Source organism: Sorex fumeus, unplaced genomic scaffold, assembly GCF_029834395.1.
Source record: "Sorex fumeus unplaced genomic scaffold, SorFum_2.1 ptg000036l, whole genome shotgun sequence".
Lineage (NCBI taxonomy): Eukaryota > Metazoa > Chordata > Mammalia > Eulipotyphla > Soricidae > Sorex > Sorex fumeus.
Window position 1 is genome coordinate 11,104,563 of NW_026606093.1, and position 26,505 is coordinate 11,131,067.

A 26,505-nucleotide genomic window follows, 5' to 3' on the forward strand; every position below is an offset into this window, starting at 1 on the left:
TCGAGTGGGCACCAGTAATGTCTCCATCGTGAGACTTGTTGTTACTGTTTTTGGCATATCGAATACGCCACGGAGAGCTTGCCAGGCTCTGCTGTGGGGGCTGTATACACTCGGTAGTTGTCGGGTGCTCCGAGAGGAACAGAGGAATTGAACCAGGGTCAGCTGCATGCAAGGCAAACACCCTACCTGCTGTGCTATTGCTCCAGCCCAATATAGAAGAAAACAGTGAGAACATATTGAGAATCTATATGAATATTATCAACAGCACTGGGTAATACCCGATGAAATGTGCCTATGTGTAGTTAAGAAATTTAAAAATATCAGATGGGTATACTTTTGTGGGAGACTGAAGTTGGGCCACAACTGGTGTTGCTCAGAGCGCAGTTCCTGTTCTGTGCTCAGGCACACATTCTGATGTGCTCAGGGGGTTATATGTAGTCAGGGACCCAGTCAGGCTAGCGTCACACAAAGCAAGCACTTTTACACCTACACTATCTCTCCAGCACTTCCCCCATTTCCCACCCCGGCCTGGCATGATATTCTTATTTTTTAATTTTTAATACCTGAAAAACACAGTAACAACACTTTCATTCAATTTTTTCCCTATAAATATGCAAGTAAGTCCACTCTAAAAAATGAAAGTTCTTGTGAATTACAAAAATTTAATAGATCCCATCATCTTTCTGAATGGGAAGAAAAAGGGAACATTACACACAGTGATATGTTATAAGCATTATATTATAAACATTATAAACAGTCACATGTAATTTCTTAGGCTCTTTATCCTTTGTGAATAGTTTATTCAAAGATCATCTAAGTTGCTGAAGTGAACACTACAACCCAGACTGAGTGGAAATTTCATGATTACACATCATTTAAGTAATTTCAAAATTGCCTAATGCATAAGCTATTTAGCTTCACACTATTGAATTACTATTTCTGTCTATGTATAGAAGAAAAAAGACTATAATATACCTCATGTACTGTAGAATAAGCTGCCCTCATCCAAGAAGACTCATACTTGAGAAAAGCATAAAGATGGAATTCCTAAATTGTAATTATATCTATCTTTAATAAAATTACACAGAATATGTGACAGTTAAAATGTGGGACAAGCTAGAACAGGCAAGCATATATGGTACAGCAGAATGGTTTGAGTCTATTTGAATTGGTTGGTGCCCATAATGATGATTTTGAATATCATCCCAGAATTAAAACACATTATCCATCATAGTAACTACAATGTACAGTCAATTATAATTTGTAAAGCACGGGCCGCAAAAACATGATGCTATGATGCTCTCAAAGTGCAATTGTGTTATCAAATAGTTAAAATGAATAAGTGACTTATTAAAATTAAAAGAGAATTATGAAGACCAGAAAATTACCTATAGTCAATTTATGGCTAATATACAGCCACCTGTAAAACACTAGACTACATAATATTTGTTTGACAAGTTTCTCACAATCTCAATTTTTCTGATGAAGATTGAACTTGTAAAGTTAAAGAAACAAAAAGAAATTCTTAAGAAGAGATCCTTTCCCCAGGATCTTTTTTCAAAAAAGCTACTGTATAAAAACAACCCTCTCAAGATATATGGAGCATCATATTTGAGATCTCTCTGCATAATTTTGCCTTATTGTTTCAAATAGCTTTTCCATTTTAATTTTTCTTTCATGGCCTGATATCTTTCAAACTCTCTGGCAGGGAGATGGAGATACAGCACAAATGGGTCAAGCTCACAACTAATATGCAGGAAGTTGTTACGTTTGACCTCTGCTCATCAGCACCACCTGTCTCTAGTCCTGCTGCCCACGCTCCAGTGACCTAAGCAGCCTACAAGGCATAAATCCAGTATTCCCAGGACCAGATGAGACTTGGAGCGGTGCCACCAAATTGAAACAAAAAAACAAACAAAATCTAAAAACAAAAAAAACATTTTATAAATTGGAGCAGGCGCAATGGACTGTGGCAGCTCTGGTTGCTAACATACCTGTAGCAGAGGAGAGAAAGCGTACCCTAAAACAGACAGTCCAGTAAGTCAATGTTACTGCCACTTGAAATCAACAAACTATCTGAACCTTTTATTTCCTACCTGTTTTCTCATTGTATTTTCACACTGTGCTCAATCTGTGTCTTTATTGCTTATGCCACTGTCACCTCTACCTATTACAATCTGTTTACAGTCCTGTCTCAGTGCGATGACCCCTCAAATAAGAATAACACACCACACAATGCTAAACTGATGCAAGTCTCAAACTATAATACTATGATCCTACTTTCACTTATAAAGATAAGAAGCATTTTTACTTTTAATTATATGGGTCTATTTTTTTAATCTATCCCAGACACTTAAAGACTGAAATTTTCATCAAATTATAATATTTCAAACCAATACCAGAGAGTTAACTCCTACTGATTCTTCCAATAAAGGATTTAATTGAATCTACTGGTTGTTTTGTAGATTTACACAAAATACCTGATGAAAAAGCTAACGATGGGTAGAAAATTCCGACTCAACTGAAGTGTGTTGTTTCCAATCTATAGGAAACAACTTAAAAGCTAATCTAAGTATGGGTGAGGGGTGAGCAGTATGTCAAAGTCCTGTTCTCCTCATAACAGCATTTCTATTCATCTTAAGTAGGCTTGCAGCAGGGAATCATAGATTTATATCCAGTCTCTACTGGATGATTACTAAACCCTATGGTTTTCTTATGTATAAAATTAGGATATAATTTACTATGCAAAATTTTGATTCAAATGAGATCATGTATACAAAAAAAAAACACTGTAGTATTTGGTAGTATTCAATAAAATTAAATCAATTAAAGTATTACTAATAAACTAAAAACCAAAGTGTTTGGAACTAGCAATGAATAAGGCACTATATATATGTCGTTATTATATAGGAATGTATAATTAATCCAATTTAATCTAGATTTCCTTTCATTTCTTCGTTTGGATTTTAATACCAAGGATAACAGAAATTTTATTCCTTTTGTAAAATTTCTGGATACTTTATTAAATGTAGAGCTTTCTAAAAACTATAAATATAAAGTTTTTCATAACTAGCAGGAAAGAGTGTTTACAAAAAGACATAGGTACGAACAATGGCACTGTCCACTGTCCTCCTGTTGTTCATCAATTTTCTCGAGCGGGCCCAGTAACATCTCCATTGTGAGACTTTGTTGTTACTGTGTTTGGCATATCGAATACGTCACGGGTAGCTTGCCAGGCTCTGCCATGCGGGCAAGATACTCTCAGTAGCTTGCCGGGCTCTCCGAGAGGGGTGGAGAGGTACGAACAATATACATAATAATTATACATCTAGACCAGGAAAAAGACAGTTTTGAGGTGAATTTTGTTTATGTATATTCCTGAGTATGCATGTCCAAACTATCAATCATGATAAAGTATAGCAGTAAATAGGATTCAATGACACTACAAACAGAGAAAGCAATTTCCAATGGAAGAGAATAAGCATGAGAAGGGCTGAAATAAGTCATCTGAATAAAATTATTCTTGTATCTATTTTGTTATTTGTTTTTTGTTTGGGGGACACACTTGGCAGTGCCCAGTAGCCTGACACGTTTGTTCAAGCGTGACCACTAGTTGCGCTAAGCAGTCCACATGAGATGCCAAGGATTCAATTGGGGTCCAGTCAAATGCACGGCAAGAACCTTCTCTCCTACACCCTGTCCAACCCCTAGTTCTGGATCTTTTCCATGGGAGTCCTCACTCTATCACTAGATCTCTGACATATTTGCTAAAATCTTCCAGCAAGATTTCTATGTAGCACTGCAGCACTGTCCTCCCGTTGTTCATCAATTTGCTCGACCGGGCACCAGTAATGTCTCCATTGTGAGACTCGTTGTCACTGTTTTTGACATATCAAATACACTATGCGGAGCTTGCCAGGCTCTGCCATGTGGGTGGGATACTCTCAGTAGCTTGCCGGGCTCTCCAGGAGGGATGGAGGAATCAACCCCTGGTCAACTGCGTGCAAGCCAAACACCCTACCTGCTGTGCTATTGCTCCAGCCCACATATTCAAGTAATTAGGGAAACTTAGCCTGGCCAGTTTTCTCAAATATGAAAAAAGTAGAGAGAGATTTGGAGCTGCTTCTCTATAGGACAGCCAAGTGCAGGGTCCTAGAAAATAGTCTTGTTTGCATTTGATTTGGTACCAAGAGTTGTGGAATCTTATTTTGCTGCAGTTTGGGTTCTGACCACAGGCTGGCCCTTGGCTGGGTAAGTCAGCACTTGATCTCAGCTCTGTCCTCAGGGAATATTTACTATTGTTCAACAATTTATTCTTTCAGATATGGACAAAGTATCTTCAATTGGTGGCCAATCTTACTACATGTCACACATGGTAGTTAACTTAAAATTTAAGTTTGAGGACTTGAGTTCTTTCAGTTTAAAGGTCAAAGAAAACAGAATTCATTTATTTACTACCAGCATTTGATGTAATTAACTAAATCAATATTTATTATGAATCATAAAACAATATTTTCAAGAAGAACAAATTATTTTTAATTTTAGTTTCAGCTTTATAAAAAGCAGTGGTGCTCTCAATCCTGGTTTACACAAAAGAAATTATTAAAGAGCAAGTTTTGTTTTGCTTTTTAAATTATCTCTGTGTTGCTTCTTGTCTTTTAACGGAAACACCAAGGCTCCATTTAATATCAAATATATTACAACCTAAGGTGCACAATGTAAACAGACAGATTTCTTAAATAGTTGATAGTTAAATATAGCACAATATTTTGTAGGTCCAATTCTGAACTTCCCTTTACCTATATCTGGCTCTTTTAAAAAAGAAGTGCATCTTACCCAAATTTTGACCAAACTGACCTTAACTAACTTCTGTGTTTATTTACTTCTCAAATCTCTGAAAACTTCCTGAGTATTTCCCATGATGACCACAAATACGTATCACAATGTGTTATATCTTTCCTCACCTTAATTCAGAGCTTATCTATGCATCTTCGACCTTTGGTTATGATAAAAGTGATACTATGTAAATCCCAAACTTTTGGAGGCACTATTAAGAAGCCTAACTACTACTCTTCTGTAGAAGAGGAATCCTGAGAATTCATGGAGGTGGAGAAAGTTCAAGTTGTGACTTCCCAACATTCCTGCTTAGATGACAGACACATAGTGAATTCTCTAAACTCTAACAGCTCAGGCCAGGTTAAGTGATCCCAGTTAATACTAAGAGCTGCAGAAGAATCACCTGGCTATTTCCTGTCTGAGTTCCTGACCCACAATATTGTAAATAAAATGATTGATGTTTAATGATACACTTCAAGTGTCATCACTTGATCACTTGATACCCCATTATTCATCGATTTACTCGAGCGGGTGCCAGTAACGTCTCCATATATCCCTGTTGTGTGCTAGCATAGCCCAATGGCATCTGCTTGTTCTAGAAACATGCAGAGCCTCAAACCGATCATTCAGGGTCTTGACGAAGAAGTCTGACCATCTTGTAGGTGGGCGTCCACACGATCTTTTGACATCCCAATGTGTATATCTTTCCTCACCTTAATTCAGTCAGTAATGGCTCTAGTCCAGTGGTCATCTCTAAACCTCATTACGTGTACAGCCCATCTGATTTTTGATGCCTTGGCAAATAAGACAGCGTCCCTGATTCTTGAGCATTGACGGAGATCAGAACTCCGGATTCTATCTCTCATTTGAGTGAAACATGATACTCCAAGCATAGCTCTTTCGATTCCTCTTTGAGAGACCCAAATAGTGTTCTCATCGTGTTTTCGTAGGGCGCAGGTCTCTGAGGCAAATGTTAATGCAGGAAGAACAGTGGAATCGAAGAGATGTGCTCGGAGCTGGAGGTTCTTTGTCCTCTTAGTTATTTCTTCTACACTCTTGAAGGCATTCCAAGCCACTCTCTTCCTCCTGCGTAACTCAGGTGCCAGGTCATTCATCATGTTGATTTCTTGACCTAGGTATATATAACTATTGCATTCGGAGATGGTGGTTCCGTTGAGAGTGAATGGAGCATCAGGAACAAGACTATTTCTCATGAACATTGTCTTTTTGAGATTCAGTTGTAATTCGACCTTTCCACACTCACTTGAATTAGTGTTCAAGGGTCATACTAATTGAAAATCACAGAACTTTAGAGAAGCAAAATTTGAGATAGCCAAATAAACACCTAGTAGCAACTCAATTTATCCAGAAATCACCATAAATCCTCTCTAAATGCCCGTTGAGTACACAATTATAGAAGCAATTAAACAAACATAATTCACCTTTTAAAATAAAAGCTTCTAATTCATACAGCACAAAGTTAGGGTTCTTGCTGCCATGTGGTGGAAACCAATTCAAGGTCCAGCACCCCAGGGTCCCCTCACCCTTGGGTGAGCACAGCCACAGTGACCTGTGTAAGTGAACGCACTGCAGAGCTAAATAGCAGACCCTGCTCATGCTCTATCACTGACCCATCTGTCCAGTAGGAAACCAGGCTGAGAATGCCCTAATCCTGAGCACCTAAGCACCACTTAGAAAACTCCAAAAAATAAAAAATAAAATAAAGTAATAGAATAACTTGCTCACTAAAACAAACAAACAAACAAACCCCCGCCTTGCATACAGCTGACCCGGGTTTGATTCTCAGAATCCCATATGATCCTGTGCACCCCCAGGAGTACTTCCTGAGTGTAGGATAACACTGGTTTTACCTTTCTGTCTTGCCACAGGGAGCTTAGGTTTATTGGATTGCGCCCATGCAGTGCTCCCAAGGCACTCCCATTCCTCTGTGTTTATCTGTAACTTTGTGCTCTGCTACCCCAACCGGTCGATCACTTTTATCTCTTAATCAGACTCTGTTAACTTGTAAATAATGCTTTTCTCTTCTCCTTATGTCCTTTGCATAGTTACTTCAGAGCAATGTCCTTTTGTACAGACACAAGAAGACAGTTAATGCTATGCTTTTGTAACTTGGGAGTTAATTGACTCAGAATAATATTCACTCCTGGGCATCTGTTCTCTCAACTTAAGCCTCAGTTGCCCTTACTTCCTAGCACCCAAAAAACAGGGTCCCAGCGAGGGACTGGATGGACCCAGGGCAAGCTGTGAGATACCCTGGCATCAAAACGGACAGGTCAAGTGCCATAATACTTAACTATAAGTTAAGAGCTTGTTTATGGACAAATTCTGTCATGATCCAATAGGAACAACTAGATTAGGACACTGTAGGGTTGGGAAAGATCTCAGCACTGTAGTCTGAGATCTAAGGTGAGATGCCCCCAGGAGAGCCACCCTATAAACTTAATGTATCTCTTACTATGTCGATACAAAATGACTAATATTATTCAGAAGTAAAATTCAGATGAATGTTTCAATGGCCTTGAGTGGGTCTCCTGACTGCAGGCACTCCAGAAGGGCTTTGATATGTTGATTATGCTACTGGACCTGGGTGTGGTGGCTATGGCCAAGGTTTGGAGGGTGTGCGAGACGAGAGAGACCAGAACCGCCAGAGTGTGGAGAAACTAGCAAGGGGGCCAGGAGGAGACGAGAGTGAGGGGCAGTGTGAGACTGGAATGGGGGTCAGTGAGACTGGGGCAAGTGCGTGGGGGGATGGAATAAATGGCATGTGGTCACCAACCAGCCTAGCTCTCGCTCCCTCTATCGTCTGCCCTTGGCATCTGCCATCCCTTGTGGGGAAGTGGCCTGAGACCACCAAACACAGGCAGCGAGAGAGTGAGTCACGGGCTTCTTATTCATTTTACGAATACACACTGAGTGCGCAGCCACGCGTGAGCCCTGAGCATGGAGGGTGTGGGTCAAAACCAAATAAGAAATATCTCTATTTCACACCATTCTGATGGAAGCAGGTAGCTAGAGAAGGCCCCTTCCCAAGGCAATGACAGTAAATCTCCTGGGAATAGCCCTGACCTCATGGAGAACTGGTACCAGTCTGTAACAGAGCCAGAGGAGGCTGAACCAACCCCCTCCAGCAGAAACAAAAGTCAGGAGAGGAATTTCAAAGAAGACCATCACCACTCCCAACCCCTGGGTAACCTCTCTAGCAACGAACTTTTACCTAGGTAGAAGCCCCACATGGGGGTAGGTTGGAGAAAACCGCTAAAGGCCACCTTGAACAAAGAAAGGGCGCATATGCTTCCTGAGCCCATGTACTGCCTGCGCCCGTGTGGCTGAGCACATGTGATGCCTGAGCACATGTGTGGCCCGCATCTCCCCTCTTGAGATGTGGACTTTCATGCTTTCATGTCTAATGCTGGGATGTGTGTAGGGGCTCTCTCCGCCCTTGGAGAAGGCCAGGTTCTCTTGAGCACGTTACTCTCCACTCTCTCCCACTCTCTCTCTCTCCCTCCTTCCCTTCAAAAACTCTAAATAAAAACTGTAATTTTCACTGCTCATTTACTCCTGAAATTCCTTTCTTTGAGGCGAGACAAGAACTCAGCAACCCTGGGTCCCGGGGGGGCAGAGCCAGGTGGGGAGAAAGTGACCATCTTTCTCCTCCCCGCTTCACATAAGTCACCCGTGGGGCCCACCGACATCAACTTGAATTAGTTTCACACAATGACTCACGTATCTTAACACATTAAACAGTTCTTACCTTTACAAACTTTGCAACAGCTGTGAGACAAGGTTATCTGATGAGACTCGGGGCAATCCAAAGCGGGACAACCCGAGCTCTCAACCAACTTCATGGTCTGGTCCTGTTAGACAAGAGAAAATAAATGTCTTACTTCTGGTTCTGTGCTTTGGGTTCACTCCTGGCAGTGCTCACGGGACCATATGTAATGCGGAGGACCAAACCAGGTTGGCCTCATGAAGGCTGGTGCCCTATCCACCGTACTATCTTCCCCCTCCCCTCCCCGCCTCAGACATTGTAACTTCGGATTTGCTAAGGAAATTCTAGATTAGAATGTTCTGTATCTTGGAAGGCTCTTTTAACACAAGAGTAAAATTTTCATTCTGTGAACTTTCTGCTGGTCACAAGTTCACTTTTAACTGACATTAAACCAGAATACCTTCCAAATGGACAGCTCTAGAGCTGAAATTGGTCATTCTGACTTTGGTTGAGAATATTTTTTTGTAAATTAAGATGACAAGTGTAACAAAGATACAGATTTCATTAGACAAATAGCTCATTTTTTAATGAAACATAAAAGCTATTTACTATATACATTTCAAGCTGTTTTTATATATTTTTCTCAGAAATATTATTTTTTAAACAGTAGATATATGATGATAGTCACTCACATGACTCCTGATATTAAAACATTATTTCCGCAATAGCACATTATGAAGAGCAAAAAAAAGACAAGACAAACTAGCTCTTAAAATTCTCATTTTCAAAGTTTTCTATGCTGTTTTAAAGAGAATTGCACAAAGAGTTCTTATGAGGAATTTGAGGAACTCCCTTAAAACTAGAAGAAAATAGAAGGTATTATGTCTATTTTAAATGAATGCCTACATATTCTCTGGTGCAAAGTTAGCGCTTAATAATTTCCCTGAACTGTCCTCCAGTTGTTCATCGATTTGCTTGAGTGGGCCCAGTAATGTCTCCATTTTGATACTTGTTGTTACTGTGTTTATCATGGGTAGCTTGCCAGTCTTTGCCGTGCGGGCGAGATACTCTCGGTAGCTTGCCGGGCTCTCTGAGAGGGGCGGAGGAATCGAACCCAGGCTGGCTGTGCACAAGGCAAATGCCCTACCACTGTGCTATTGCTCCAGCCCAATTTCCCTGAAAAAATGAATAAATTAATGTAAAAATAATTGTATGTCTTGAAACTGAAGTCAATAAAATTCTTCGTAAAGAGAAATCAAAAGACCAAATACGTTACTAATAACTTACAGGAGAGTAAATGTTTGATGTCTTTATTACCAATCTCCAATCTCTTAGAAACAAGGGTCATTTTATACATATGACCCTTGTCATATTATACATATAAGTAGACTTATATGTAGTAGCACAAAGATAATAAAATAATAAAATATTAGTACACTTGAGCTTAACAGTATGCAGATAATAAAATAATAAAATGATAATGAGTAAATAAAATATTAATAAAGTAATTTATCTAATATACATTAAACTGAGATATTTTTAGCATATGGAAATAAATATAGAAAATGTATTCATCTTTTATTTGTATCATTTTCTTGCTGGTATGTATGTGAAAGTGGACTTTATTCTTTGAAAAATTCTGGACTGTAACTATTGCTACACTGAGGAAAAATCAAACTTTGAGTTTCTTGATTGAGATTCTTTGATTTATAATATTGTTATTGATGGTTTCCAGATAGAAAACATTTATCAAAGGTCTCGAGGTGTGGCTCAGAGGCAGAGCACCCAGCTTGCATGTGTGAAGCCCTGGGTTTATTCTTCAGCTCTGCAGACAACAAATAAAATGTAGAACTATAAAAATCATAATTGGAGTTCGCGTCCTATTTCTTTTGGATGGAACTACACTACAAAAGAGCAAACGGTAACTTTTGTCTGAGTAACTAAAAATCGCAATGCTGATTTATTCACCCAGTTTTTACTGAGCATCTGAAAGATCTCTTTTTTAACTGAGCACCTAAAAATAATCTATCTTATTAGATAAAAAGACATAAAATAGCTGGTCGACAAGCATAGCGAGCAGAGCCAGGGAAACTGAAGACCCCCCCTTTTCAGCTGGGGTGTCCTCTGTGAGCCCCGGGAAGTTTAGGACTGACCAGAGCTGAATTGCAGACCCTTCTCAGGCAGCTAATAAATTAATGTAAAAATAATTGTACGTCTTGAAACTGAAGTCAATAAAATTCTTCGTAAAGAGAAATCAAAAGACCAAATACGTTACTAATAACTTACAGGAGAGCAAATGTTTGATGTCTTTATTACCAATCTCCAATCTCTTAGAAACAAGGGTCATGAAGGCAGCTAAGTGGTTCCTCCCCGCCAGGCACAGCAGCGACAGTGGGCCTGGCATTCCACTGTCCAGCAGTTGCCCAGCAAGCAGAGCTGGTGAACCTAAAGACTGGACACACATCTCAGTCTCCATTACCTAATTCTGACAGGACAGCCTGGCTATCCTAAGCAAATTATGCCAATAGTCCTCTTGTCTATTCCAATCAAAATAGTCCCCAAATGCGCCAAAAGAATGGTGAACACAAGAATCTGAATGAGCCTAATGTAAAAGAACACATCCACTGAAGCTGCACTAGTGGCCCCACATAAGACACAGAGGAGCACCCAAGAGGTAATTCTTTTTCTTTTTTTTTTATTAGTGAAACACCATGAGGTACAGTTATAGACTTACAAATTTTTGTGCTTGGGTTTCAGTTATCCAATGATCGAGTACCCATCCCTCCACCAGTGCCCATCCTCCACCACCACGGGTCCCAGAATCCCTCCCACGCACCCCCCCACCCCCGTCTCCCCATCCCACCCTGCCTCTGTGGCAGGGCATTTCCTTTTGTTCTCTCTCTCTCTCCTTTTGGGTCCTGTGCTTTGCAAGAGAGGCATTGAGTGGCAATCATGTTTGGTCTATAGTCTATTTTCATCATGCTTCTCCCATCCTGGGAGGATCCTCCCAACACCCTTTATTTGGTGCTCCCTTCTCTGTCTGAACTTCCTTTTCCCCTAGCACATGTGGCTGGCCTCCAAGTCATGGAGCAAAATTCCCAAGAGGTAATTCTTGAAGGGGGAAATAGGAGACCACTATCAACAGAGCCCACCTAACATCGTCCCTTGCAGCAACGGGGAGGGGGGGGTCACTGATAGTGAAATGGAAGGACCCAGCTCCATACTACCACAGCAACATGAAGAAATAGCGCAGATCCCCACCACGAGGAGTGGATGAAGAAAAGAGCCCTGAAGCCTCAACAGGGAATATCCTCAAATACAATCTCTCCAATAAAGACTTCAGAGATAAATGCTGAAGATGTGTAATGAGCTCAAAGAAATGGTGCAACAAGCATCCAGGGAATTAAAGAAAGATATGAAAGGAACAGTGGAACGGACAGCTAATAAAATACAGAAAGAAATGAGAGCAGAAATTTAAAAAAAAAACTGACTGCTTCACTCGGGGTGAAGACCCCTCCCCACCCCAAGGGAACCAGCCCTGTAGTCATGAACCTCCAGAATTCATGCTCATGGCTTTTCCCTGCATGCTTGGGACAAGTCTCATGCACAAGTGAATCCCCAGAAACCCAGGTATGCGGGACTTTGTGACAGAGATCTTCTGCCCATATCCCCCCACTCCCACCCCCGAGTCCAGGAACTCAGTAGCTGCCCATAAGCCACCTCTGGCCGGTGCCTGATAATCTCCTCATTGGCCACCATCCAGATCACATGCTTTTCTCTCCCGGAAGGTAGCATAACATGAAACTCACCATACCCAGGCCGCTGGACTCCTCACCAAGCTGCTTCATTCTGGTGCCCCAGAGCAGGATAGGTGAGCCCCTCCCTGACCCAAGGGACTCAGCCCCAGCAGCCAAAACCCAACAGAACTCAACTGCCCCCATGTTCATGGCCATTCTCCTCATGCTCGGGCCAAGTCTCACCCAGGAGTGAACCAATAGGACACACCTCACCCATATTACAAGAGTAGCACACCACAATTGATGGGGTTCAAAGTAGGAAGCAACCTATCTTAGAGGGAATTTTTTTCTTTTTTTTACAGACTCTTAGGAGGGCTTAAAGGCATGAGATACAACAATCTGCACACTCTTTCCTCTAAGGATACTTTTTTGTAGCATTTTCAGTGGTTTTTCATAACAAACGATAGGAACAATATTATTTTTTGGTTCTGCTTTGGGACAGAGATTGAGGTTTGGGAGGGAAACATCCAAAATATGGTAATGGGAAGTGTAATGGTTGTGGTTTTGTTGTTTGAATATTAAATGTCATCAAATACTGTGAACTACTTTTTAAAATAAAAACATTTAAAACACTGTTCTCCCGTTGTTCATCGATTTGCTCAAGCAGGCCCAGTAACGTCTCCATTTTGAGAATTGTTGTTACTGTGTTTGGCATATTGAATACGTCACAGGTAGCTTGCCAGGCTTTGCTGTGTGGGCGAGATACTCTCGGTAACTTGCCGGGTTCTCCAAGAGAGGAGGAGGAATTGAACCCGGCTCAGCCAGGCTGGCTGCGTGCAAGGCAAATGCCCTACTGCTGTGCTATCGCTCCAGCTCAAATAACAGAAGTGTCACTAATAACGTATTCAGTAGATGAATTTAAAAACTAGTGAATGGCCTTAACAATAGAATGAAAACAGCCAAAGACAGAATGAGTGAGCTTGAGCATCAGCTCCAGAAATCATATAGGCAATAACATATAATGGAAAAAGACCTCAAAATAGCACTCGGACGAATAAGACACCTAGGGAATGAATACAAGAGGAACAGTATGAAAATCATCAGAGTACAAGAAGGACAGGGAGCAACCCCAATGAAGTAGTAACAGTTAAAGATATCATTGCTGAAAAGTTCCAGGAACTGGACAATACTATTTTTAAAAAAACAATAGTCAAAAGAAGCAGCTGGAATACTTTTTAACAGTCATGAACAAATCAGAACTTTCATGTTCTAGAAAACAAATCTGTCACAGTCTTGCCCTTTTATATCTCATCGTTGCTTATCCCCAAGGACTTCCAGCTGAAGATGCACAAAGTGCATGAAGTGCATAGCATGATACCTTTCTGATTCATCTTGGCAAAACTCTCAGGTGCTTTCATCACAATACTGAATAGTAATATAGATACCAAATATTTACTGACCGTACAAGCAAAATAAATTATTATTATTATTATTATTATTATTATGCATCACACCTGACGATGCACAGGGGTTACTCCTGGCTCATGCACTCAGGAACTACCCCTGGCAGTGCTCAGGGGACCACATGGGATGCTGGGTATCAAAACTGGGTCCACTGTGTGCAAGGCAAACGCCCTACCTGATGTGCTATTGCTCCAGCCCCCAAAGTAAATTATCTATCTTAATTTCCTTTTTCCTTTTTTTATTGAATCACCATGAGCTACACAATTACAAAGCCGTTCATTGGGCTTCAATCATACAATGTATCGACACCAATTCCTCTAGCAGTGTACACTTCCCATGAAATGTCCCAAGTTTTCCTCCCTCTGCCTCCATCCCAACCTCTATGGCAGACACTTTTCCCCTCTCTCTCCCTCTCTGCCTCTCCCTCTGTCCCTCTCCCTACCCCTTGTTCTCCTTCTCTCTCTCTCTCTCTCTCTCTCTCTCTCTCTCTCTCTCTCTCTCTCTCTCTCTCTTGTTTCTCTCTTCCCATCTCCCCCGCCTCTCTTTCTCCCTCTCCCTCTCTGTCTCTTTCTCTTCTTTTGATCATTATGGTCTGCAATACGGGTACTGAAAGGTTCTCGTGTGCATCCCTCCACCTCCCGTCAGCATCCAGCTCTCGTCCAGAGTGATCATCCCCAACTATCATTGTCAGAGAGGTCCCTTCTTTGTCCTCACTGCCCCCCCCCCTCGCCTTTCCTCACTTGCAGCAAACTTCCCACCATGGACCAGTTCTCCTGTCTCTAATTTCTACTGTCCATGAGTATTAGGAAAAAGCAAGTCATTTACCATAATTTTCTATATAACATACATAGCAAATCATCCCCCAAAGCCATGTTCAGGAGGCACTTAGAGGACTAGAAATGAAATGTAAATAGAACCCTCGAGCAGAAGCTTTGTATGTAGCCAGTTTCCTTCAGATAGAATATGTCTTGTGATTTTAACAAAATTTAAACATGGCATTTTGTAAAAGACAAATATGAAGTCTCACTAAGCATATTTAGTTTTTTAATTCGTAGGTTAAGGAGCAATACTAAAAAGAATTGCATTGGCTTTAGAAGAAAACTTTAAGAGACTATGAAGTGAAACTTTAAGAGACTATGTTATAAATAATTCTTTAACTAATGTACAATATCTCCCACATAGAAACTAAGATCAATATGAGCCTTATCTACATCTACAAGTCAATTTTCATTAGATAACATTTTTATTTACTTTTATTTGGACCAAATGATGTTTCTCATGTGAATTAAAATCATGAATGACACAGGCTTGAATTTAAAATTTATTTGCAATTTCTTCACAACAAACAGCATTGATTCTGATTTGAAAAATATAAGACAAGGACATCAAAGTTCAATTTGACACATCAACAATTTTATTTACAGAAATTTATTTTACAACTAAAATAAATTATATTTGTAAAATATATAAAATAACTCTAAATTTCTACTTTGGAAAATATTTCAGAAAAGATGATATGTACTTGAATAATAATCAATACCTTAAATTTTTCTGTCTTATTCATTTTAACCATATTGTAAGAGCAATATTTTAAAGAAAGGTTTACGGTACTTAAAATTGAAAAGTTTTCTTACCTTGCATTCATAGAGAACGCATACTCCAGAAGAAGAATAAACTGTGTTTCTTTCTCCTTCAAAGTAGGTTCGTCCTTGAAATTGGCAAATTGCTTTAAAATTAAAAATAAAGAATGTTTTTCATTTCTAATTTGAAAAAATAGCACTTTACAACAATACATGTTCATACACCTTTTCAATGCATTCAAGTGATCATAAACCTAAACTTAATCAAACACAACACACATGTAGGCGCAAGTTATTGCCATGCCCTGTAAATTCAGGGACTAATATAAAATACAAAGAGGATAAGAAAAATGAAAAGTCAAAATTAGATTCTGAAAAAGCTGTGTCGGAAAGCTGACTCTCAATTACTTGCCTGCTCTATGACATCCCACTTAAAGTATATTCATAGCTGGCATTAAAAAATACAAATAAGTGGCAAATAAGTTTATTTTTAACATACCATTTCACAATTATATATTAAGTCACCCTAATGCTGATGTTGAAAAGTCTTAATGTAGTCTGTTTTTATTTCATCACAATGAAATAAAATTTTAAAAGAAAAAATTTAGAAGGGCTGGAGCGATAGCACAGTGGTAGGACATTTGCCTTGAACGCAGTCAGCCCAGCCAAGCCGAGTTCGATCCCTCAGCCCCTCTCGGACAGCCCGGCAAGCTACCAAGAGTATCTCGCACGCACGGCAAAGCCTGGCAAGCTACTCATGATGTATTCAATATGCTAAACACAGTAACAACAAGTCTCATGATGGAGACGTTACTGGGCCCACTCGAGCAAATCAATGAAAAATGGGAGGACTGTGACCGTGAATTTAGAAACTATAATTTTTGAGACTACTTAGAAATGTTTAAAATTGACGCAGACGTTTAGCTTGTGGAACTTGATAGCTTACTTTGAAATAAATATTTCTCACTATGCGTGTTCACTTATCTAAAGGGCTTATCTAAACAGACAGATAAATCTTCAATATCCACAGATTTGGAAATTTTTTAAAAATATGAACCATTGTGAAGGCACTCACTATAGCAGTTCCTTAGACCTAAGTAACCCCAATGTTGTTACTCAAAAAATTGGTAAAAGTGATTCTGGGTAGGAAGAGATTCAATCAACATAATAAGCTTACTTTTATTTTGTGTTGTTATCTGTTTTTTGGTGCTACACCCAGTGGTACTCAGGACTCAGTCCTAGCTCTGTGTTCAGGGATCACTCCTGGCAGAGTGATTAATGCTCAAGGGCCCATATGGATCACTGGGCATTAATCCCATGTCTACACATGAAGGTAAGGGCCATACCTGCTATACTTCATCTCAGGCCATATGCCTACTTACTAAGTACAATGTGTAATTTTAACTACATAAATTTTATAAATCGATATGTGCTTTCTTTTTACTTCTCTAAAGTATAATTTACAAAGTTTTAGCATCTTCAGGTTTAATATATTCCTAAAGCATCAAGTTGCCTTCAATAATCAATGACAAAGAAATTAGACCTACATTTATTAATAACAATGAACATGCATACAGTTACACGGATTCATAGTTAAAGCATAACTCAGATTTCATCTTAATTAAAAATGTAACTGATTATTTAGAAGCTACATATTCAAATGATGGAAAGTATGCACATTTTTAAAATGCCATCTTTCAACTAATGTACTTACTCAGCTTATATTAACAAACTTTGCTACATGATATATCTCACTAATGAATTGATTTAAAATTTTTGGAGCTTGCTGGGAAAGAATACAACTTACTTGCATAAATTTCATTACTTAAAAGCTGGCTAAAGCTTGCTCACTCATGAATATTCAAAATTAAACTACAGATTTGTCAGTTACAGTCTAGAATATTGTGTATTAAATGCCATGTGCATTTACTTAATGAAAATTGATTATAAAATATATTTCCCGACATTGAAGCTAATGGTATCTTCAAAGATGCCACGCCACTGGCCGAGCAAGTGAAAACAGAGATAGATAAATGGGACTATCTTAAACTAAGAAGCTTCTGCACCTCCAAAGAAACAGTGACCAAAATACAAAGACAGTCTACAGAATGGGAAAGGATATTCGCCGAATACACATCTGACAAGGGGTTGATATCCAGGATATACAAAATACTGGTTAAACTCCACAAGAAGAAAACATCCAACCCCATCCAAAAATGGGGCAATGAAATGAACAGAAACTTTCTCAAAGAAGAAATCCGAATGGCAAAAAAGCACATGAGAAAATGCTCTACATCATTAATCATCAGAGAGATGCAGATCAAAACCACAATGAGATACCATCTCACACCTCAGAGACTGGCCCACATTCAAAAGAACAAAAGCAACCGATGCTGGCGTGGATGTGGCGAGAAAGGGACCCTCCTTCACTGTTGGTGGGAATGTCCACTGGTTCAGCCCTTCTGGAAAACAGTATGGATGATTCTCAAAAAATTAGAAATTGAGCTCCCATTTGACCCAGCAATACCACTCCTGGGAATATATCCCAGAGAGGCAAAAATGTATAGTCGAAGTGACATCTGCACTTGTTTGTTCATTGCAGCACTCTTTACAATAGCCAGAAACTGGAAGAAACCTGAGTGCCCAAGAACAGATGACTGGTTAAAGAAACTTTGGTACATCTACACAATGGAGTACTATGTAGCTCTTAGAGAAGATGAAGTCATGAAATTTACATACAAGTGGTACAACATGGAAAGTATCATGCTAAGCGAAATAAGTCAGAAAGAGAGGGATAGACATAGAAATATTGCATTCATCTGGGGGATATAAAGTAACAAAATATGAGATTCATACCCAAGAATAGCTGAGATCAGCACCAGGATGATTACTCCATAACTTAGAGGCCAGCCAGGCATTCTAGAGGAAAGGGCAGCTCAGATAGAGAAGGGAACACCAAATAAAGGGTGTTTGGAGGATCCTCCCAGGAGGGGAGATGCATGTCGAAAGTAGACTATGGACTGAACATGTTTGCCACTCAATTCCTCTTTTGCAGACCACAACACACAAAAGGAGAGAGAGAACACAGGGGATTGCCCTGCCACAGAGACAGGGGGGAAGGGGGGATGGGGGTTGGAGGGATATTATCCATGGTGGTGGAAAATGGGCACTGGTGGAGGGATGGGTATCTGATCATTGTATAATTGAAACCAGAGCACAAAAAATTGTAAATCTACAACTGTAAAAAAAAATAAAATAAAATAAAGGGAAAAAAATTAATATAACAAAAAAAAAACAAAAAAAACAAAAACAAAGAAAAAGAATGGACATGAACTCCACTCCATTCTTTTTTAAAAGTTAAAACCACTCTTTAGAGAGAACAAAAGGGAATGCCCTGCCACAGAGGCAGGGTGGGTTGGGATGGAAGGGGGGGTTGGAAGGGTGGGAGGGATACTGGGATCAGTGGTAGTGGAGAATGGGCACTGGTGGAGGGATGGGTGTTTGATCATTGTATAACTGAAACCCAAGCTCAAAAATTTGTAAGTCTACAACTGTACCTCATGGTGTTTCACTAATAAAAATTTTTTAAAAAAGTAAAAAATATATATATATATTTCCCACTTTTTAAATTAGGGTTTTTTAATGATACAGTAACCTTGAAATATCGAGATCAATCATAATGTGGGCTCAACTATACTTAATATCATATTTTATAAGAAATGAGAATAAAAGAAATCTATTCTGTTCAATACCTGAAATTCACATATTTCTAAACCATGATATTTACTTGCTAACTGCAATCTATTCAATTCTAATGGTATGTTAAGGAAGAATATTTTCGATTCTAAAGACTCTTTAATTCTTTCTTAGAACAGAGGGGAAAAAACATTGTTAAAACACAAGGGAAAGATCTCCTTATATGTTCTTATGACAATTTAATATTCATGCAGTGCAGATGGACCTTCTGTTCTAAACCCTTAATTCAAAAGACTCAAATAGACAAGTTGTGGGACAATAGGGAACCAAATGGAGCTTGGCAGGAAGAGAAAGTCCAGAAATGAAGGAGATCACAGCCACTTCATTTCCTCTCGAGCAAACAGGAGTACAAATGGAATGAATTTAGGGAGAACCCAAAATTACTGATGTTTTTTGGTCTCTTTTTTTATAATTAATGGCTATGACTCTCCATAATCTTATGGTTTACCTTATATACTTAAAAATACCATGGAAATATGGCTAATCTATACTTCATAGAGAATGTTTTTTAAAGAGACTCAGAAGGGTTAGAGTCATTTCACAAATACTACTGTCACTACCACTGTCCTCCCGTTGTTCATCGATTGCTCGAGTGGGCCCAGTCACATTGTCAAACTTGTTGTTACTGTGTTTGGCATATCGAATACGTCACAAGTAGCTTGCCAGATAATACTAGAAACTATGAAAATCATCTGGCAGCTTAGAGTAGATTGAAGGAGTGGAGAAGTCAAATAAATTTATTACTACTTTTAACCACATTAGGTAGGTCCTTCCTCAAGTGATATTCTGCTAGGGACTGATATCCAAAGTTAAGACACGACTCACACTATCACACTTCATTGGACAGACTCATATGCAACTATTGGTAAAACTGTTATCTGGTTAGGTTTTGGTAAAACAGTTAGGAGAATTCTCAAAAAAATTAAGATTAGAAGTCTCATATGACTCAGCAATTTCCTTCAATGCATCTACCCCAATAACATGAATAAATAAATGAATCCATAAGTATATATGCATACTTGAATTCATTGCACACTATTTACCACAGACAAGATCTGGAAGCAATTTAGGAGTCCAAGAGATGAGGGAATAATGAAATTGTGATATATATATATATAGATATATATGGGAATATTATTTAGCTACTAGAAAAGATGAAAACTTGCAGTTTGCTGAAACTTGGAGGAAACTGGAAGGTGACATGCTAAGAAAAATGAGTTACAAGGCAAATACCTGCTGATCTCCCTTATAAGTGGAGTACATAAAAGCAAAGCAAGTGAAGAGCAAATCCTTAAGGGAACTTCTGGATATTGTCCACAGTGGAGAGGTGAGAGAAGGAAACTTTAACACTGTTGCTGACACTGGTGGTGCAGAAAGTTTAGGCACATTGTAAGTATAAAACAGCAACTTGAAAACTGTTGCCATTTGCATTATCTGATTAAAAATAATGAGGAAGAAAATAAAACTAAAATTCTGTGATTGAGAAGTTCGAGTGGTATGCAGTAAATATGGGAACGAGTAAATTTTCAGGAGGTACAATTGAACCAAGGCTAAGGAAACAGAAAATTCTGGAAGCAAGAGGCTATCATCCCCCTAGATCTAAGGAATAAAGGAGGGGAAACTTTTCTTGAGCAAAAATCGTGAAGGAAGGGCTGCCTCACGGGAGCCTCAATCATGAGACACACAGTTAATGCCAGAAACACAGGCTGGCACAGGGACGGAGCAGGAAAGAAACACGGCCAATTCGCGTTCCTCTTGCCTTCTGATTTCCGCCACTGCCTCCCCTTCGCAAATCCACCCCCAGGTAGCTGGCAAGAAGACAAGGCTCAGGCTGGGGAGTCTGCAGAAGCCAGAGAGGGTGAGAGGGTGAAGGGAGGAGAGTGAGTGATGGGAAATACAGCAAGCACCCCGCACAGGTGAGCACATCTACTTGAATTCACAAGTATTGGAGGCAAGAGAACAGACACTAGGAAACAACGCATCTACATCTGATGAGAGGCAGAATGGTGGTCTGAGGGGCTGGGGAGTGACAGGGATGCGAAGTTAGTGTGTTTTTGTTGTTTGTTTTTATTTTGCTGTGCCAGGAAACAAACCTGTGTGATTCCAGTGAGGCACATAAGGCAAATACTCTACCAGCAGCTCCTATCACAGATCACAACTTTTTTTAATAAGGCAGTTCACAATATTTGATTACATTTGAAATTCAAACACCAATCCCACAACCATCATACCTTCCCACCACCAAATGTTTCCATTCCAAACCCCAATCCCTGTCCCAAGGTACAACCGAAATAATATATTTTGTATTGTATGCTGGGACCACTCTCCATACGCTAGGACAAGCCTCACGCATGAAGGAACCGTCAGGGGAACCCAGCTATGCGGGACCTGGAGCTGAGATATCCAAGGCTGCTTGAATGGGGACTGGGCCTCCTCCACCCAGATCCCTCATCTTCCAGTAGCTAGACAGTTACACCCACCAACGCCGTGTGGGTGTAACCCCATCAACGGCTAAGATCCAGAGACTATAAAACCAAACTCCCGGAAGACTTCTTATTATCTAGTTCTCAGTCTCAGAGAACCCGGCAGGCTACCGAGAGTATCCTGCCTGCAATATGACGGACTGGGAACACCTGTAAAGGTGATTAGAGGCTGCTGCAAAAGTCTCCATTCCTCTCGGAGAGCCTGGCAAGCTTTCGAGAGTATCCCACCCACACGGCAGAGCCTGGCAAGCTACCTGTGGTGTTCTTGATATGTCAAAAACAGTAACAACGATGGTCCTCATTCCCCTGACCCTGAAATAGTCCCCAGTATGCCATTGGGCTATACTAGCACGTGACAGGAATGAATGAAGATGTTACTGGCACCCACTTGAGCAAATCGATGAACAACGGGGTGATAGTGATAATGGATGTTATGAAAAACCGCTGAAAATAATACAAAAATTTTCTTATCTCGATAGACATAGAGAGTATCATGCTAAGTAAAATTAGTCAGAAAGAGAGGGACAGACATAGGATTGTACTCATTTGTGGAGTATAAAACAATATAACATGAGGCTGACACCTAAGGATAGTAGATACATGGGACAGATAGACTGTTCCATAGCTGGAAGCCTGTCTCATGAGCAAAGGGGAGAAGGCAGTTGGAATACAGAAGGTTTCACTAAGAAAAAGATAGCTGGAGGAATCGGCTGGGACGGGAGACATGTGCAGAAAGTAGATGAAAGACCAAACATGATAACCTCTCAGTGTCTGTATTGCAAACCACAATGGCCAAAAGTAGAAAAAGATTATGGGGAATCATGTCTGCCATGGAGGCAGGAGGAGGGTGGGAAAGAGTGGGTATACTGGGGACATTGGTGATGGGGAATGTGCACTGGTGGAGAATGGGTGTTTGATCATTGTGTGATTGCAACTCAAACATGAAAGCTTGTAACTGCATCTCACAGTGATTCAATAAAATAAAAAATAAAAATAAATTAAAAAGTATCCACAGAGGAAAGAGTGTGAATATTTTTCTATTTTGGCAGGGGCCATAAAGATATTCTTCACAATATCAAACATGTTGTTAAAGGTTGAGTAATGTGAGCTTTCATATATATATATATATATATATATATATAGAGAGAGAGAGAGAGAGAGAGAGGAGAGAAAGAGAGAGAGCAGAGCCCTGACAGCTAAAGACCTCCGGTACCCAGCCTAAGGCATGCTGAGACCACTCTCCACACACTTGGACGAGCCTCAAGCATGAAGGAACCGGCAGAAGAACCCAGGCATGCAGGACTCAGGGCTGAGATCTCCAAGTCTGCTCAGTTCGGGACTGGGCCTCCTCCACCCAGCTCCCCCACCTTCCAGTAGCTAGACAGTTACATCCACCAACTGCTGTGTAACCCCATCAACGCTCAGGATCCAGAGACTATAAAACCAAGCTCCCAGAAATGCAGACATGCGACCACTTATTCTCTAGTTCTCGCTCTCAGAGAACCCAGCAGGCTACCAAAAGTATCCTGCCCGCATATATGCCTGACTGGGAACACCTGTAAAGGTGATTAGAGGCTGCCCCAAAAGCCTCCATGCCTCTCGAAGAGCCCGGCAAGTTATCGAGAGTATCCCACCCACATGGAAGAGCCTGGCAAGCTACCGGTGGCGTACTCTATATGCCAAAAACAGTAACAATGAATGGTCCTCATTCCTCTGACCCTGAAGGAGCCCCCAATATGTCATCGGGCTACACTAGCACGTGACAGGGACAAATGGAGACATTACTGGGCCCGCTCGAGTGAATCAATGAACAACGGGATGATAGTGATATATATATATATATATATATATATGTATATATATATATTTCCCTCTTTGATTTGTTGCCTACTATTTGAACCCCATCAAATGTGGTGTGGTACTTATGGAAAATGGGTAGGGAGTGTCTGATGATGTGTCCTGGCTGTACGGTCCAGGAATATGGTCACTCGTACATGAGGTTCAGCCTGAGCATGCAGGGAGCGGCCTTGAGTGTGGCGGCAATTGGGTTGTGGTGGTTTTCGGCTGCAGGGGCTCGGTCCCTTGGGGCCGGGAGGGCTCTCACCCACCCTCCTCTGGGAAGCCCAGAGTGAAACAGCCTGGCGCAGAGTCTGGTGGCCAGGCTATAACAGGAGTCATGTTGCTCCCTTCTGGGAGAAAAAGCTGTGTGATCTGGATGTTGGCCGATGAGGACAGTCTACAAATTTTGAATATGTAAAATGGTCACATTTTTAAAACTTTCAGGAAATATCCAGATAGCTCGTCAAAATGATGTCCACAGGCAAGCAGAAGGCATGATGAAAGAACAAGTCCTAGGCACAGTTCCAGGGAAAGAAAGGAGTCTTAAATGAGAGAATGCAGGATCTGGGAAAGGTAGTGCTGTGAGCAGGGCACTTGCTTTGCACACAATTTACTTGGTTCGATCCCCAGAACCATATGGACCCAAAAGCACCCCCAGAGTAACCCCTGAGCACAGAACTAGAAGTAAGACCTGTGCACTGCCAGGTATCAACCCTTAAGGCCCAAAAGGGGAGGGAATGCAATTAGCACATGCTCTGATGTTAAGCAAGGCCAGCCCCTGCAGATAGCAAACACACAGGCTCATAATAATAATTATTCACTAATTGAAATGCATCAACCTGCTTAACTTTAGTCAGTTTTGTAGGATAACGGTTTGCCCTTCTGGACCGCTGGGAGCTTGTGTTTGTTGATTGCCCCACCAACCTGTCAATTACTTTTGTCTCCTGATCAGACTCTGGCTTGTAAATATTGTCTTTCTCTTCTCCTTACTGTCCCTTGCATGGTTAGTTCTTTCAGAGCAGCTGCTTTATGTATGGACACAGGAAGACAGTTAAAAAGACAAGCCTGTGGCTTGGGAGCTGATTGACTCCAGATAATATACCTCCTGAACATCTGCTCTCTCAACTCAAGCCTCAGCTGCCCTTACTTCCTAGATCCCCAAAGCAGGGTCCTGATGAGGGACTGGATGGAGCCAGGGCAAGTGGTGAGCTATGAGCTACCCTGGCATCAAAATGAGCCTGGCCAAAGTACCCTAATGGTTAACTATAGGTTAAGAGCTTGGTCATGGACAAATTCTGTCATGATGTAAAAGTACTAACTAGATTTGGACACTGCTGGGGTTAGAAATGATTGATCCCCACCTGAGCACTATAGTCTGAGTCTGTAACAAGATGTCCCCAAGAGAGCCATCCTACAAGCCTAAAAGTGTCTATTACTGTGTCCATACAGAAAGGTAAATATTAGGAAGTACAATTAAAGATGTTAATCAAGTTGCAGGTCTAAGGAGAGGAGAAACACACCTAAAGGCTGTTTTGTCCTTGTCGGCTGCGGGTGGTCGGGAACTCTGAAAAAACCTTTTTGATCACACTTTCCACACTTTCCGTGAGGAGGGGTGGTTGGGGAGGTGTGTGAGAGGATAAAAAAAGATCAGCTGGGGGGAGAAAGAGATGGATTGATTGAAGGGGAGGGGAATGAAGGAGAAGGAGAGAAGAGGAGAGAGACAGCAGAGAGAGAGAGAGCAAAGGAGAGAGAGAGAGGAGACAGATACAGCAGGAAGAAAGAATTGCTCAGACAGAGAGAGATACACACAGCCCGAGTGAGCAGGGGACTTTCACAAGTAAAAAGTTAAAAAAAAAAAACAACAACATATAAACACACCTTCAACAAAACAAGGAATAATCACTTTGCTGTAGTGTTCACTAAAGTTTTTCAATTAAGTTGTATTTATATGTTTACAGAAATTTTTATGTCTGTTTGTGTGTGTGTGTGTGTGTGTGTGTGTGGTGTGGTGTGTAAAAGCAGAAGTCTCCTGTAATATAAGAACTCTGGATTCCAATGCTACAAATAAATTTCTAGCTTAAAACAAGCATATCAACTAAGCTACACTTTAAAACCTATGCTAAGTGATTAACTGAATATATGAGACATATTTATTTTGAGATATAAAACTCCAGTCTAGATGAATATCCATTCATTCATTTAAGTCTAGTCCATTGCAAAGGTATCCAGTCAAAATAGATAATGGGATGGCTGGGGGTGGGAGATGGCACCCACTCTCTCCACCTTCGCTCACTCACCACCAACACTGACACTGCACAACCAGGTAGCGCTCGCACCCAGAGAGAACGTGGAATGAATCAGAGTGTCCTGGCCCAGGCCGGAATCTGGCCTCTCACGAGCATCAACAATGGAAACCTTGCCTGAACACACAGAGCCGCGGCCGGGGACTCAGAACCTCAGTTCCAGAGAGACTCAGTGACAGGTACAGAGCAGCAGAGGTCTCTCCCAAGGTGCATACGTCCATGGCTGAAGACGAAAGAAAACTGAGGCAGCAGGGAACCTCTGCGCGCAACCTGAGAGAGACCCAGGGACAAGATTTCTGACTAGGAAAAGTGTCCATTGGAGAAAGAGTGGCATAGGAAGCAGATGAGGCCACTGCACACTGGAGGGGAGCAGAGAGCAAGCTGTCCTCAGGACTGGGGACTGAGGGACAAGCAAGTGATGTCATCCACAGGCATTGAACGATGACCCAGGCCCTACTTGAACTGCAACAATAAACTCTGACTTCAAAACCTTCTGAATTGTGTACGCCAATTTTCATATGACTCTCAAGAATCTGCAACCACAGAAAAAAGTTACTTTCTCATTAACAGCATTATACAACAATTGTCATGTATGTTTTATCAAGGGTATGTTGTCACTGTCACTGTCCTCCCATTGTTCATTGAGTTCACTCGAGCGGGCCCAGTAACGTCTCCATCGTGAGACTTCTTGTTACTGTGTTTGGCATATTAAATATGTCGCAGGGAGCTTGCCAGGTTTTGCCGTGCAGGCGAGATACTCTAGGTAGCTTGCCGGGC

General features: G+C 40.8%; 1 protein-coding gene across 1 annotated transcript in view; it reads right to left on the reverse strand.

The window, feature by feature from the left end:
* Positions 1-26,505, reverse strand: part of NELL2 (neural EGFL like 2) — a 457,184-nt gene that overhangs the window by 260,901 nt on the left and 169,778 nt on the right. Inside the window, exons 10-11 of the mRNA XM_056117742.1 lie at positions 15,402-15,493; positions 8,609-8,711 (exon numbers count right to left, since the gene is read on the reverse strand). Coding sequence (XP_055973717.1) covers positions 8,609-8,711; positions 15,402-15,493 — 195 coding nt within the window. The remainder of the gene's footprint in view (positions 1-8,608; positions 8,712-15,401; positions 15,494-26,505) is intronic.